The sequence below is a fragment of the Crinia signifera genome, chromosome 2, assembly GCF_055691185.1.
Source record: "Crinia signifera chromosome 2, ASM5569118v1, whole genome shotgun sequence".
Taxonomy (NCBI): domain Eukaryota; kingdom Metazoa; phylum Chordata; class Amphibia; order Anura; family Myobatrachidae; genus Crinia; species Crinia signifera.
The window spans coordinates 368,690,460-368,704,487 of record NC_139218.1 but is presented as its reverse complement, the minus strand read 5'-3'; the positions used below and the strand labels follow the sequence as shown (position 1 = coordinate 368,704,487).

At 46.0% G+C, this 14,028-nt stretch overlaps 2 protein-coding genes across 2 annotated transcripts in view; both read right to left on the bottom strand.

The window, feature by feature from the left end:
- Window positions 1–7,653, bottom strand: part of LOC146058558 (polyunsaturated fatty acid lipoxygenase ALOX15B-like) — a 38,900-nt gene extending 31,247 nt beyond the window's left edge. The window contains exon 1 of the mRNA XM_083170842.1: window positions 7,335–7,653. Within this exon, the coding sequence (XP_083026968.1) occupies window positions 7,335–7,626 (292 nt within the window). The 5' untranslated portion in view covers window positions 7,627–7,653. The remainder of the gene's footprint in view (window positions 1–7,334) is intronic.
- LOC146058049 (polyunsaturated fatty acid lipoxygenase ALOX15B-like) overlaps window positions 1–14,028 on the bottom strand; it is a 154,071-nt gene that overhangs the window by 83,837 nt on the left and 56,206 nt on the right. The gene's annotated exons all lie outside the window — the stretch shown is intronic.

The following is a 14,028-nucleotide window of genomic DNA, read 5'->3' as shown; positions in this document are numbered from 1 at the left end:
TGTGGAAGGAATCGCCAGCAAAAGCTGGCGATTCTCTGTTGAAGCCTGTGGGCTTCTTAACGCAGTGCTACTGTGAGGGATCCGTCATGGATCCCTCCCAGCATGCCCCCCGCCGTCTCCGTCACTCTGCGCATGCGCAGACGGACTCCCGGGTTGTTAGCCCTCTGGGAACCGGTGGTATCTCTGGTTTCCGGGGGGCTAGCAACGCGGGGCCTGGCTCGTTGGAGAGCCCCGATCCCAGCCCCCCCCCCCCCCCCCCCGAATCTGCCCATGCTTATAGATCTAAATATCTATAGTGCCAATTCATTTTGTTATACTCTGAGGAAATCTGGAAAACCATTATTTATTCTTGGAAGTTTCACTTTCCAGATATTCTGGATATTTTAAATGGATCCAAGATTTAAAGCTCTGCCTAAAACATTTGCTGTCTGCATATTTGCATTAAGTACATTTCAGATTTCTCCATAGGGCTTACATTGCTTCTGCACAGGGGAAACATTGGGTTATTGTTGAGACTGATTTGCCAGAAATTTCATTATTCTTCAGCTACTTTCACACATTGTATTTTTGGGGGAATGCGGGAAGATTAGATGCTTCCGGTATAAAATTACTGGTTAAATTAATAATCTTTTTCATACTTTCATATCTCCTGATTATTTTTCATAAATATTTCTGTATTTTAAGTCATGGGAACCTGATAACAAACTCAGTAATGGACCCTACACACAGAGCGATATTCAGCCAATTCCTTAGCGATTTTACATAATTTTACTAAATCGCTCAGAAAGTGCCTGACTCTCGCCCACAACGCGATAGGAATGCACGACCCGCGGGACTGCAATGTAGAGCAGCCTTGCTTGTTATGGTCTCTCAGAAGTCCCACACATCTCTGCGTGTGTGGTGGCTAGGGATGGCCATCATTGCCTTTGCCATCGATGGTTGCCATCGATGGCAAAAGCACAACTGACCATCGATAGTGCATAACTATCCAATGGATGACCATCGATGTTTTTACATATCGATGGTCATCCATTTTCTTTGATTGAATGACCTCTGGGCCAATCAAAATACGAGGGCGGGGATTTGCGGGTGCCGGGGGCGGAGCTATGCTCCGTGCCCCGGCTCCTTGGGTAAAAAGCAAAAATGAAACTATTCGTTTAAGCTTGACATCGATGGTGGGAAACCATCTGGTTCTTCCCCATCGATGTCAAAACTATTCGACATCGGCCATAAACCATCAATGATTTCTAAACATTGATGGTCGATGGCCATCCCGAGTGGTGGCCTTCTGAGCAATCGAAGCCGCCTTGTCGCCCCCCTCTTGCCAGGGCATGATGTCGGCGGGGCAGCACGGCTCAGATACCTGCACTTGGGAGCTCACCAAGCACTATGGGAACTTGTAAGGCGATGGCAGCCAGGTGTTGGTCCCTGGGGCAGAGTGCTGTTGTCCGGCCGAGCTGCTCCCCCCTGGCTGATGCCCCTTCCCCGCTGGCTCTGCTCTTCTACACCAAAGAGCAAGTGAAGATTGAGGAACAGCGGCGGTGTGTGTATGCATGGGGGTATTGGAACAGCAAGGGAGAGCCAGCTGGTGCAGATTGCAGTCTCTGGTTCAGCAGAGGGAATGGGGGGATGGTGCAGGGCTTCTGTGCCATGGCAGAACAAATGAGGGCCCAGTAGGACAAAGGCACAAATACAAGAATTGCCGGTACTTGTTTCCTAGCACGGTGCCCGTCGTGGTTAATCGGATACCTTAAGTTAAGGTAACGTAAGGTATGCGATGAACGCGATTTTCTGTCAATTAACAGCCTTTATTGCCGGAAAGGATGAAATCGTATTGACGCGATTAACGCGATTTTACATAGGAATCAATGTTAAATTACCTGTCAATGTTAAAATCGCGTTGATCGCGTCCATCACATGCCATAATAATGGCATGCGATGCGATCAACGCGATTTTACATAGGGATCAATGTTAAATGCCCCAATGGACCCAATTTTTTATTGTATACCCACCCTTATGGGTAATTTGTATGGGAAATGGCCCCCATTGCTAACGCCACCCCCACTATTGACGCCAACCCGAAGCGTGGCGAGCGCAGCAAGCCTGCGAGGGGTGGCAGTACGCGTCCTCCAACTTTTTCATACCCCTTTTCATACCCCCACTACCCCCATACCCCAACTACCCCCAATACCTGTGAAGTAATGCGCGGACCCTCGTGGGGCTCGCTGCGTTCGCCACGCTTCGGGCTCGCCACACTTTGTAAAATCAACTCCACGCCGACGTGGATAGTGGGGGTATGAAAAGGTCGGAGGATGCGTACCGCCGCCCCTCGCAGGCTCGCTGCGCTCGCCACGCTTCGGGTTGGCGTCAATAGTGGGGTGGCGTTAACAATGGGGGGGCATTTGACCCATATATACGGGGGTATGCAATAAAAATTGGGGTGTACGGTGTATTTTACATTGGTCCCAATGTAAAAATGGGTCTCGGGACCATTTTACATTGATTCCAATGTAAAAATCGCGTTGATCGCATCGGATGCGATTTGGTTGCATGCGATGCGATCAACGTGATTTTTTAGGTACCGATCAATGCAATTAAAATCGCTGGCGCCGTGCTAGGAAAGAAGTCCGAATTGCCCAAGCACCCAATGCTGTTAAAAAGGCTCTGTGACACCCCAGAAAACTGGGTATCCCTTTTCAAAGCCCAGCATTCACCTTGGTGGCCAGTGTCACCCCATTCACGCAGACACTACAGGGGGTTGCTAGGCAACTGCCCTGCAGTCACAGCATGGAGTGCTGAAGATATAGAAGTGGGACATTTGGACCCAGCACTTAGCCCAGAACGCACGCCGGGATCGGTGCGTGTATAGGCACCTTTACACTTGTGAAGAGACCCCCCCCCCCGCGCATAACAGCATATAGACCCCCCTCCCACCGCATAACAGAATTTTGCTGGATTCTGTTCTTCTCTCGACCCTCAGAAGCAGGGCATCATGGTGTGTGGCATATGTATAATGGGCATCACGGTGTGTGGCATATGTATGATGGGCATTACGGTGTGTGGCATATGTATGATGGGCATTACAGTGTGTGGCATATGTATAATGGGCTTTACAGTGTGCGGCATATGCATAATGCCATCAGGGTGTGCGGCATATGTATAATGGCATCAAGGTGTGTGTCATATGTATAATGGCATCAAGGTGTGTGGCATATGTATAATGGCATCAGGGTGTGTGGCATATGTATAATGGCATCAAGGTGTGCGGCATATGTATAATGGCATCAGGGTGTGCGGATGGGTATAATGGTGCATCACGTTGTGTGGCATGGGTATAATCGCATCAGGGTGTACAGCATATGTATAATGGCATCAGGGTGTGCGGCATATGTATAATGGCATCAAGGTGTGTGTCATATGTATAATGGCATCAGGGTGTGTGGCATATGTATAATGGCATCAGGGTGTGTGGCATATGTATAATGGCATCAAGGTGTGTGTCATATGTATAATGGCATCAAGGTGTGTGGCATATGTATAATGGCATCAGGGTGTGTGGCATATGTATAATGGCATCAAGGTGTGCGGCATATGTATAATGGCATCAGGGTGTGCGGATGGGTATAATGGTGCATCACGTTGTGTGGCATGGGTATAATGGCATCAGGGTGTACAGCATATGTATAATGGCATCAGGGTGTGCGGCATATGTATAATGGAGCATCACGGTGTGTGGCATATGTATGATGGGCATTACGGTGTGCGGCATATGTATAATGGGCATCACGTTGTGTGGCATATGTATGATGGGCATTACGGTGTGTGGCATATGTATGATGGGCATCACGGTGTGCGGCATATGTATAATGCCATAAAGGTGTGTGGCATATGTATAATGGCATCAAGGTATGTGGCATATGTATAATGGCATCACGGTGTGTGGCATATGTATAATGGCATCAAGGTGTGCGGCATATGTATAATGGCATCAGGGTGTGCGGATGGGTATAATGGTGCATCACGTTGTGTGGCATGGGTATAATGGCATCAGGGTGTACAGCATATGTATAATGGCATCAGGGTGTGCGGCATATGTATGATGGGCATTACGGTGTGCGGCATATGTATAATGGGCATCACATTGTGTGGCATATGTATGATGGGCATTACGGTGTGTGGCATATGTATGATGGGCATCACGGTGTGCGGCATATGTATAATGCCATAAAGGTGTGTGGCATATGTATAATGGCATCAAGGTATGTGGCATATGTATAATGGCATCACGGTGTGTGGCATATGTATAATGGCATCAAGGTGTGCGGCATATGTATAATGGCATCAGGGTGTGCGGATGGGTATAATGGTGCATCATGTTGTGTGGCATGGGTATAATAGCATCAGGGTGTGTGGCATATGTATAATGGCATCACGGTGTGTGGCATATGTATAATGGAGCATCACGGTGTGCGGCATATGTATAATGGCATCAGGGTTGGTGGCATATGTATAATGGCATCAGGGTGTGTGGCATATGTATAATGGCATCAGGGTGTGTGGCATATGTATAATGGCATCAGGGTGTGCGGATGGGTATAATGGTGCATTACGTTGTGTGGCATGGGTATAATGGCATCAGGGTGTGTGGCATATGTATAATGGCATCACGGTGTGTGGCATATGTATAATGGAGCATCAGGGTGTGCGGCATATGTATAATGGCATCAGGGTTGGTGGCATATGTATAATGGCATCAGGGTGTGTGGCATATGTATAATGGCATCAAGGTGTGTGGCATATGTATAATGGCATCAGGGTGTGCGGATGGGTATAATGGTGCATTACGTTGTGTGGCATGGGTATAATGGCATCAGGGTGTGTGGCATATGTATAATGGCATCACGGTGTGTGGCATATGTATAATGGAGCATCACGGTGTGCGGCATATGTATAATGGCATCAGGGTGTGTGGCATATGTATAATGGCATCACGGTGTGTGGCATATGTATAATGGAGCATCACGGTGTGCGGCATATGTATAATGGCATCAGGGTTGGTGGCATATGTATAATGGCATCAGGGTGTGTGGCATATGTATAATGGCATCAAGGTGTGTGGCATATGTATAATGGCATCAGGGTGTGCGGATGGGTATAATGGTGCATTACGTTGTGTGGCATGGGTATAATGGCATCAGGGTGTGTGGCATATGTATAATGGCATCACGGTGTGTGGCATATGTATAATGGAGCATCACGGTGTGCGGCATATGTATAATGGCATCAGGGTGTGTGGCATATGTATAATGGCATCACGGTGTGTGGCATATGTATAATGGAGCATCACGGTGTGTGGCATATGTATAATGGCATCAGGGTTGGTGGCATATGTATAATGGCATCAGGGTGTGTGGCATATGTATAATGGCATCAGGGTGTGTGGCATATGTATAATGGCATCAGGGTGTGCGGATGGGTATAATGGTGCATTACGTTGTGTGGCATGGGTATAATGGCATCAGGGTGTGTGGCATATGTATAATGGAGCATCACGGTGTGTGACATATGTATGATGGGCATTACGGTGTGCGGCATATGTATAATGGGCATCACATTGTGTGGCATATGTATGATGGGCATTACGGTGTGTGGCATATGTATGATGGGCATTACGGTGTGCGGCATATGTATGATGGGCATCACGGTGTGCAGAATATGTATAATGCCATCAGGGTGTGTGGCATATGTATAATGGCATCAAGGTGTGTGGCATATGAATAATGGCATCAGGGTGTGCGGATGGGTATAATGGTGCATTACGTTGTGTGGCATGGGTATAATGGCATCAGGGTGTGTGGCATATGTATAATGGCATCACGGTGTGTGGCATATGTATAATGAAGCATCACGGTGTGCGGCATATGTATAATGGCATCACGGTGTGTGGCATATGTATAATGGCATCACAGTGTGTGGCATATGTATAATGGCATAAAGGTGTGTGGCATATGTGTAATGGAGCAACAGGGGGTGTGGCATATGTATAATGGCATGATGGTGTGTGGCATATGTATAATGGCATCAGGGTGTGCGGATGGGTATAATGGTGCATTACGTTGTGTGGCATGGGTATAATGGCATCAGGGTGTGTGGCATATGTATAATGGCATCACGGTGTGTGGCATATGTATAATGGCATCACGGTGTGTGGCATATGTATAATGGCATAAAGGTGTGTGGCATATGTGTAATGGAGCAACAGGGGGTGTGGCATATGTATAATGGCATGACGGTGTGTGGCATATGTATAATGGCATCACAGTGTGAGGTATATGTATAATGGGCCTTGGTGAAATAGGCCACGCCCCATACTGATAGGCCCCCCCTTAGGGCTACTTCGAGATATTTCCCGGGCTGGTTTTAATTCCCAATCCGCCCCTGTGACTTACACAGTATACCCAGCCCTACACCCAGCAACAACCCTCACTAACACACGCAGACCCCAGCACCCTTCCTCCCACACACCCATACCCCACACCTGCACCCAGCACCCTCCTGAACACATGCACATCCATATCCCAGTCCTGCACCCAGTACCCTCCGTCACACACCCATATCCAGTGGCGGTTTTTACCTATGGGATGCAGGGCTTCAGCCCCCCCCCCCAAATATCTGCCACTGTCTTTGCCTCTGGCTTCAATGTGACTGGCAGTGACTTCCTATTGGAAGTCCGACCTGCCAGTCACTCAAGGCAGTCCTATTGGAAGGTGTTCCCTCCCTATGGGATGCCTCTCTGTGCACAAATGCGCGGCTGCCCCCAAACGCGTTCTGCACATGCGCAGTACCGCGGACCATACTGCGCATGCGCCGGACTCGGGAACCTACTTACAGTAAGCCTCCTTGGGCTGCTGCAAAGGCAGTGATAGTGAAAAGCTACAGTATGAGAAACCTTTGCGCTGTGGCCACTGGAGGACCACCGCTGCCTGCTTTGGCTATGAGAGCGGAAACAGAGGAGACCCATGCAGAGGGGTCCTCTCTCTGCCTTCTCCTGTGAGCCCCCAGCAGCGCAGTGTGACCAAACAGGGCGTGGCTGCGGGCGGCTCAAGAACTGAACAGGCTTGGTGCCAATTAGCACCCTGCCCGAGCCCTCCACTGAACTCAGCTGAGACATACGGAAATAAAAAAACAGCGATTTATTGGCAGCCTGTGGTGCCACCCTTCAGTGGCCGATGCCCATAGGCAATTGCCTAAAGCTGCTTAGTGGTGGTGCTGGCCATGAGGGGGAGGGTTAGGCTGCTAGTTAGGGGGGCAGAGGTAAGGTGAGTATACTTACCTAACCCCATCAGGATTCCCTCCATATGGGGGCTGGCATTGGTATTCTGGCTGCTGGCATCTCTACCACCAGTCATCTGTACGTATCCCAGATACTTATTAGAATGATCAGCCTCTGTAATATTGGGACTTGGCAAAATACTTACAGCTCCAGGTCTGAAGTTACTCCACTTATGATCCAGGTGATGTTTAGCACTTTCTCCCTTGACTCCCACAAGAACAATGGAGACTTGGTCACAGGTCCCAGCACTCAGGTCAATCCCTGTAGCAATCTTTAGCTTGTAGGTCCCCATTTCGTCAGGTAATGACCCCTGTCAGACCAGCTCTGCTGGAAGGAAGTAGACCAAACAGAAATGTCTAAGACCTTGGGGTAAATTTTCTAAGCATCAATTTACTTGTGTAATCATCTGTCAATTTTGCAAATTTACTAAAACAAATCCATCAGAAAATCCCCCCAAATCTTAACTTTAGATATCAATAAACCAGCAGAAACAAACATCAATAATTTAAGTAGAAAGCAATTTAAATCCTGGATTTACTAGCCATCAGGATTGTAACAAACTCAATGTTTAATAAAAAATTATGGGGGGTATTCAATGTGCCGCTGCTAATCATTTTATCATATGAGACTGACAATAAGATCAGACTTATACAGGGCAATATTCAGGGGAATTTACTAAGATGTGAGTTCTATTTCAGATGGGATGTTATGGGCAACCAATCAGATACTACCTATTATCTTCTAGCACACCATCGTTTTTTTTAATCAAATATAATACATATAATAACAAATATCTACATAGATTTAATATATGTTGATATTTGTTATTATTTCTCTTAAAATTAGTAGAAATAGCGGTGTCAGCTACACATAAAGCCCCCAACAGTGCCAGATATAGATGTTATGCCCCCCCCCAGCAGTGCCAGATACATATATGCCCGCACAGTGCCAGGTACATAAATGCCCCCACAGTGCCAGATACATAAATTCCCTCACAGGGCTGCAGGTCTGTCAGACGTGTGACGGCAAACCTAGAAACTGGTAGCAGCACACCGGTTTAAAAAGGATGTTCTAGAAGGTGCTAAATAAATAAGTAGATTCTCACTGGTTGTCCATAGCAACATCGCATGTCAAATATAACTCTCATGGTAGTAAATTTCCCCCAGTATGTCTAAAATGAAACAGTTACAATCACAGTAAGAAGAAACCCAGAAGACGGAACAACAAATGTAGATACATAACATTCTCATTAAGTTAAAAAAGGCAACTCCTAATAAACAATTTAAAAACACAGAGATAATTAAATAGCTATGTGAAAAATAACAATTAAAAAAAAACTCCAGTACTGTATATAACAAGAAAGGATACAAATTGACATAGCGGACAACAATTTTTAATCACATTTTACTTTTCAATTATCATTTCATTTATATTTTAATATATGTGTGCCAAATAAATAAAAAAATAAATAAGTATAAATGAATATTAGGAACATAACAGGGATTTGAATTAGTTGCATTTAAATGGGATGCAGTCAATTTCCCGGCGGGCGGAAGCCCGGCGTTCAGAATCCCGACGCTGAAATCCCGACTGCCGAAATCCCGAAACTTTCTCCCTCCGTGGGTGTCCACGACACCCATAGAGGAAGAATATATTAGCGTGCCGAGCGTAGCGAGGCTCCGGGCCCGCTGCGTGGCAAGCGCAGCAAGCCTGCAAGGGGGGGCGCTCCACGTCCCCCCCATGTCAGGATTTCGGCGTTTGGGATTCCAGCATCGGGATTCCATACTATATCCATTTAAATATAGGAGCAAATAATAATATTAGCAGAACCTAGCTTTTAACAGGTTCCAAGAGTGCACCAGCAGTTCTCTTCCATTTTTTTCTTTATTTTTGATGGAAATCATTTTAATAAAAGGAATACATGAATGTTAACCCTTTAAGTGCCAAGTGAATTTGTAAAAATAGGTGTGAAAATTGGTAAGAAAAAAATTCTTATTCATCAATCATGTTATATGCATCTAAAAACATATCAAAGATACGACCGTATCTCACAAAAGACGCTACTAAGGGGCAGATTAATATTAAGCTTGGAGAAGAGATAAACTGGAGATAAAGCGGAGAACAGGTAAAAGGAGATAAAGCACCAGCCAATCAGCTGTGTTTGAAAAAGACAGTTGGGAGTTGATTAGCTGGTGCTTTATCTCCTTTTACCTTTTCTCCGCTTTATCTCCAGTTTATCTCTTCTCCAAGCTTAATAAATCTGCCCCTCAATCTCTTATCCATGCACTCATTATATCCCGTATTGATTATTTTAATAGTCTCCTAACTGGTCTTCCCAAGAACAGACTCTCTCTACTGCAATCCATTCTAAATGCTGCTGCTAGGCTGATCTTCCTAGCAAGACGCTCATCGTCTGCTGATCCACTCTGCCAGTCCCTCCACTGGTTACCTGTATCTTATACCACTTTTACACCAAAATCCCTGATCGGACCCTGGTCTTTGAACATGGGAGTTTCCAGGGTTGGACCCAGCTTCATACCCCATTTACACAGCACTGTGACCCAGGTCTGCACCGTTTACACTGAACCTGGGTCAGCACTGTAGTATAAATTACTGGAGGTTTCCAAGGCGCAAAAGAAAACAGAAAAGCAGCTCAATATAACCAAAAAACTTGTTCAACCAAAACAAGTGAGACAATATTAGATAAAACAGGGGTAAGGATATATTCAAGCGCTGTCTGTATGTGTTCTATTCACTTCTCCCGTCCTCGTGAGTCAATATGCGGAAAAAAGAAAAAAAGAACAAAATGTGTGGGACTGTATTTTACTTTTCAAGACATACAGGGGGAATGGAAGTAGAACGTACCACACTCACAAAGGGAGTGTGTATATCAAATACGTAAAGGTATCTTTTTTTCCGGTGATAGTATAGCCTTCACCAAATCCACCCTGGTGTCCAATAGAATTATATTGGGCGTACGTTTTCACTCACAGGATCAAGGTGTTACAATACATATAAAGGTTTCTTTTCAAGGCAAGCATACCAATAACTCACAATTGGCAGGAATTTTCAGCACTGCTTTTCCCTATGGATGACATTAAAAATGTCCATTTTAGGATAAACTGCCATCCAACTTTCCCTCAATGATTTAAAATAAAAATTAAAAGACATGACTAGTTAGCATTGAAAAATGTTGGCTTTTTTATTTAGTAAAATTCTTTTCAAAAAGTTTTATTCACTGCTCAAGCACACATAGCGGTATAAAAGTGCAGCATCACCCATGTGCTCTCCCCAGCCCCTTCCACTGCAGCAGCAGACCGAATCTCCCATGTGCTCTCCCACCCCCAAAAAAATATAATAATAATATAAATTATATTGCATCCAATTACCAATTATGATTTATGTGTGCACTGCCCGTATACTTCCTGGCTGCTGTCTTTTGCCACTGCAGCGCACTGTGGAAAGGCGTCCAGCACTTATGGTATCCTTTCAGCACTACCCAGATGTCCCAACCTGGGTTGGTACCATTTACACCGCCCACGACCCAGGTCCAACCAGTGTTCAACCCTGGTCAGGACCTGGGTAGGAGACCAGTGTTACTGGACCTGGGTTGACCCCTTTTACACCAACGCTGACCTGGGTCCGACCTGGGTTATTTCTTGGTGTAAAAGGGGTATTACCGTCTTTGCTATAAAATACTTCTACTCGCATATATAGCTATTAACCATACTGCACCAGCAAATATCTCTTTACTTATGACAAATATCTCCCATCTCGACCACTCCGCTCTGCACAGGATCTGCGTCTCTCTTCTGCACGGATCACTAGCTCCCATTCACTATTACTGGACTTTCATCGGGCTGCTCCCACCCTATGGAATGCCCTTCCACACACAATAAGACTCTCTACTAGCCTCCAAACTTTCAAGCAGTCCCTGAAAACTCACCTCTTCAGGCAAGCCTATCATATTTAAGTTGTACACGCATAACCCTCTGAGACACTTGCTTCCCTTCTGGACTTGTAACTAGGTGGGACGGCTATGCTATTACTGGTGCCTGTCCTTGTGTTTCCCTCCTATGTCCCTATAGACTGTAAGCTTGCAGCAGGGCCCTCCTATCTCCAAGTCTGTCTGTTGTTACCCAGTTTGTTTATCACTGTCTACTATTGTATATCGCAACGGAATCTGCTGCCCTATATAAGAAACTGAACTGTAAATAAATACATAAATAATGCCTGTAACATTTACCTTATATAGGAAATATAATCTTTTTTTCCGCAGCATATTTTATTTGAATTTATACAACAAATGTGAGTGACGTCGGCATTTTTAGCAGATACTTTGCACATCTCTCATAGAGATGTTGGCACCCAAAGGGTTACAAAATTTACCCCTAGGTAATGTTTGCAGGTAAGTTGCTACGAGGCAGACCGGACAGAAAAACCTCAAAAATCCTGATTTTACAAAGCAGTATTAGATATAATCATTGATTATATGAACACAATTTCAATGATCTTTAAAGACAATGGAAGCTGTATTCATAATTATTACCATACCTCCCAGGCATGAATTACATGGGAGGTATGAATTACATGCCCATTGCAATAAGTGTCATGGAAATACCTTTAGGAAATTCTATACAGCTCAGTTTTGCATTGTACCTGATCAACCATGTAAATATAACATCCTAATCCCCAATATATGAACCACAAATACATTTCGCCATCAAATCCTTTTCAGGGTAAGTAACAAACATTGCCTTACCTTTATTTTCTTGTGGTCGTTGGAGAGGCACAACCAGTTCTTTTGTCGCCTCTGGATGAAGCCCCAATTGCAAATGTTAGCAAAAATAGTTAATGTGCACAAATGAAAGAATGTATTAAAAAGATTTGCAATTACAGAGCAACAGGCAAGGGTCACAGCAGGCAGGGGTGGTAGTTCAACAGGACTGTCATACTCTATGACTGTTTCTCTAACTTTTATACTGGAATTGAAGCATACCTGTCACATGTATTATCTTTATGGCTTTATGCCATTTCCTTAGTAGTTAAAATTATTGGCTAGAATTAGACCACAGTGGCAGTGGTTTATAGAATCTTGGGAAGACATTGCTACATACATCTGTATGTACATTATATGACGAATAATATTTCCACTGTAAAGCAGGGGCGGATTGTGATGAAGAACCAGTCTGGAATTTTTATGGTATCATTTTGAACACAAACAAATATTTAAGATGCATTTTATTAAAAGCCTACTCTTAAGGCCGAACTGACAGATGGGTGAAAGTTTATGGTTATGCAATTCTTGTTCCACCTTCCCTTCCCAACCACAGCAGGGCAGAAGCTGCTGCAGCAGCCAGAACAGGTCTCCAACTTTGCACCTTCCCTTCCCAACCAGAGCAGGGCAGGAGCTGCTGCAGCAGCTGGAGCAAGTCTACAACTATCCACCCATCCTTACCAACCACTGCAGAGCAGAAGCTGCTGCAGCAGCCAGAGCAGGTCTCTGACTATCCACCTTCCCTTCCCAACCACAGCAGGGCAAAGCTGCTGCAGCAGCCAGAGCAAACCTACAACTATCCACCTACCCTTACCAACCACAGCAGAGCAGGAGCTGCTGTAGCAGCCAGAGCAGGTCTCCAACTATCCACCTTCCCTTCCCAGCCACCCCAGGGCAGGAGCTGCTGCAGCAGCCAGAGCAAGTCTCCAACTATCCACCTACCCTTACCAACCACAGCAGAGCAGAAACTGCTGCAGCAGCCAGAGCAGGTCTCCAACTATACACCTTCCCTTCCCAACCACATCATGGCAGGAGCTGCTTCAGCAGCCAGAGCAGGTCTCCAACTATCCACCTTCCAAACCACAGCAGAGCAGGAGCTCCTGCAGCAGCCAGAGCAGGTCTCAAACTATCCACCTACCCTACCCAACCACAGCAGGATAGGAGCTGCTGCAGCAGCCAGAGCAGGTCTCCAACTATCCACCTTCCCTTCCCATCCACCCCAGGGCAGGAGTTGCTGCAGCAGCCAGAGCAAGTTTCCAACTATCCACCTACCCTTACCAACCACAGCAGAGCAGAAACTGTTGCAGCAGCCAGAGCAGGTCTCCAACTATCCACCTTCCCTTCCCAACCACATCATGTCAATCGCACAGGACAAAAAATATGGTACTCTTTACCTAGAAGGGCGCCCATCGTGGGCATCGTATGTACATCGCATGCCATTATAATGGCATGCGATGCGACCGATGCGATGCCCACGATTTTACATAGAAATACATGTTAAAATGTAAATCGCATCGGTCGCATCGCATGCGACCAAAAAACCGTATGCAATGCGACCGACACGATTACCGCGATTTCCCATAGGGAACAATGTTAAATGTCCCAATTGACCCGATTTTCCATAGGGAGCTATGTTAAATGGCCCACAGAGGCCAAATAGGCACCCTGAAGTGTGAAATGGCCCCCCCAATTGTTAACGCCACCCCACGATCAACGTCAACCCGAAGCGTGGCGAGCGCAGCGAGGGGTGGCGGTACGCGTCCTACAAACTTTTCATATCCCCACTATCCACGTCGGCGTGGAGTTGAGAATAGAAAGTGTGGCGAGCGCAGCGAGCCACCGAGCCCGAAGCGTGGCGAGCCCCGCGAGGGGACGTGGATACCTTCACAGGTATACGCGTCCCCTCGCGGGCTTCAC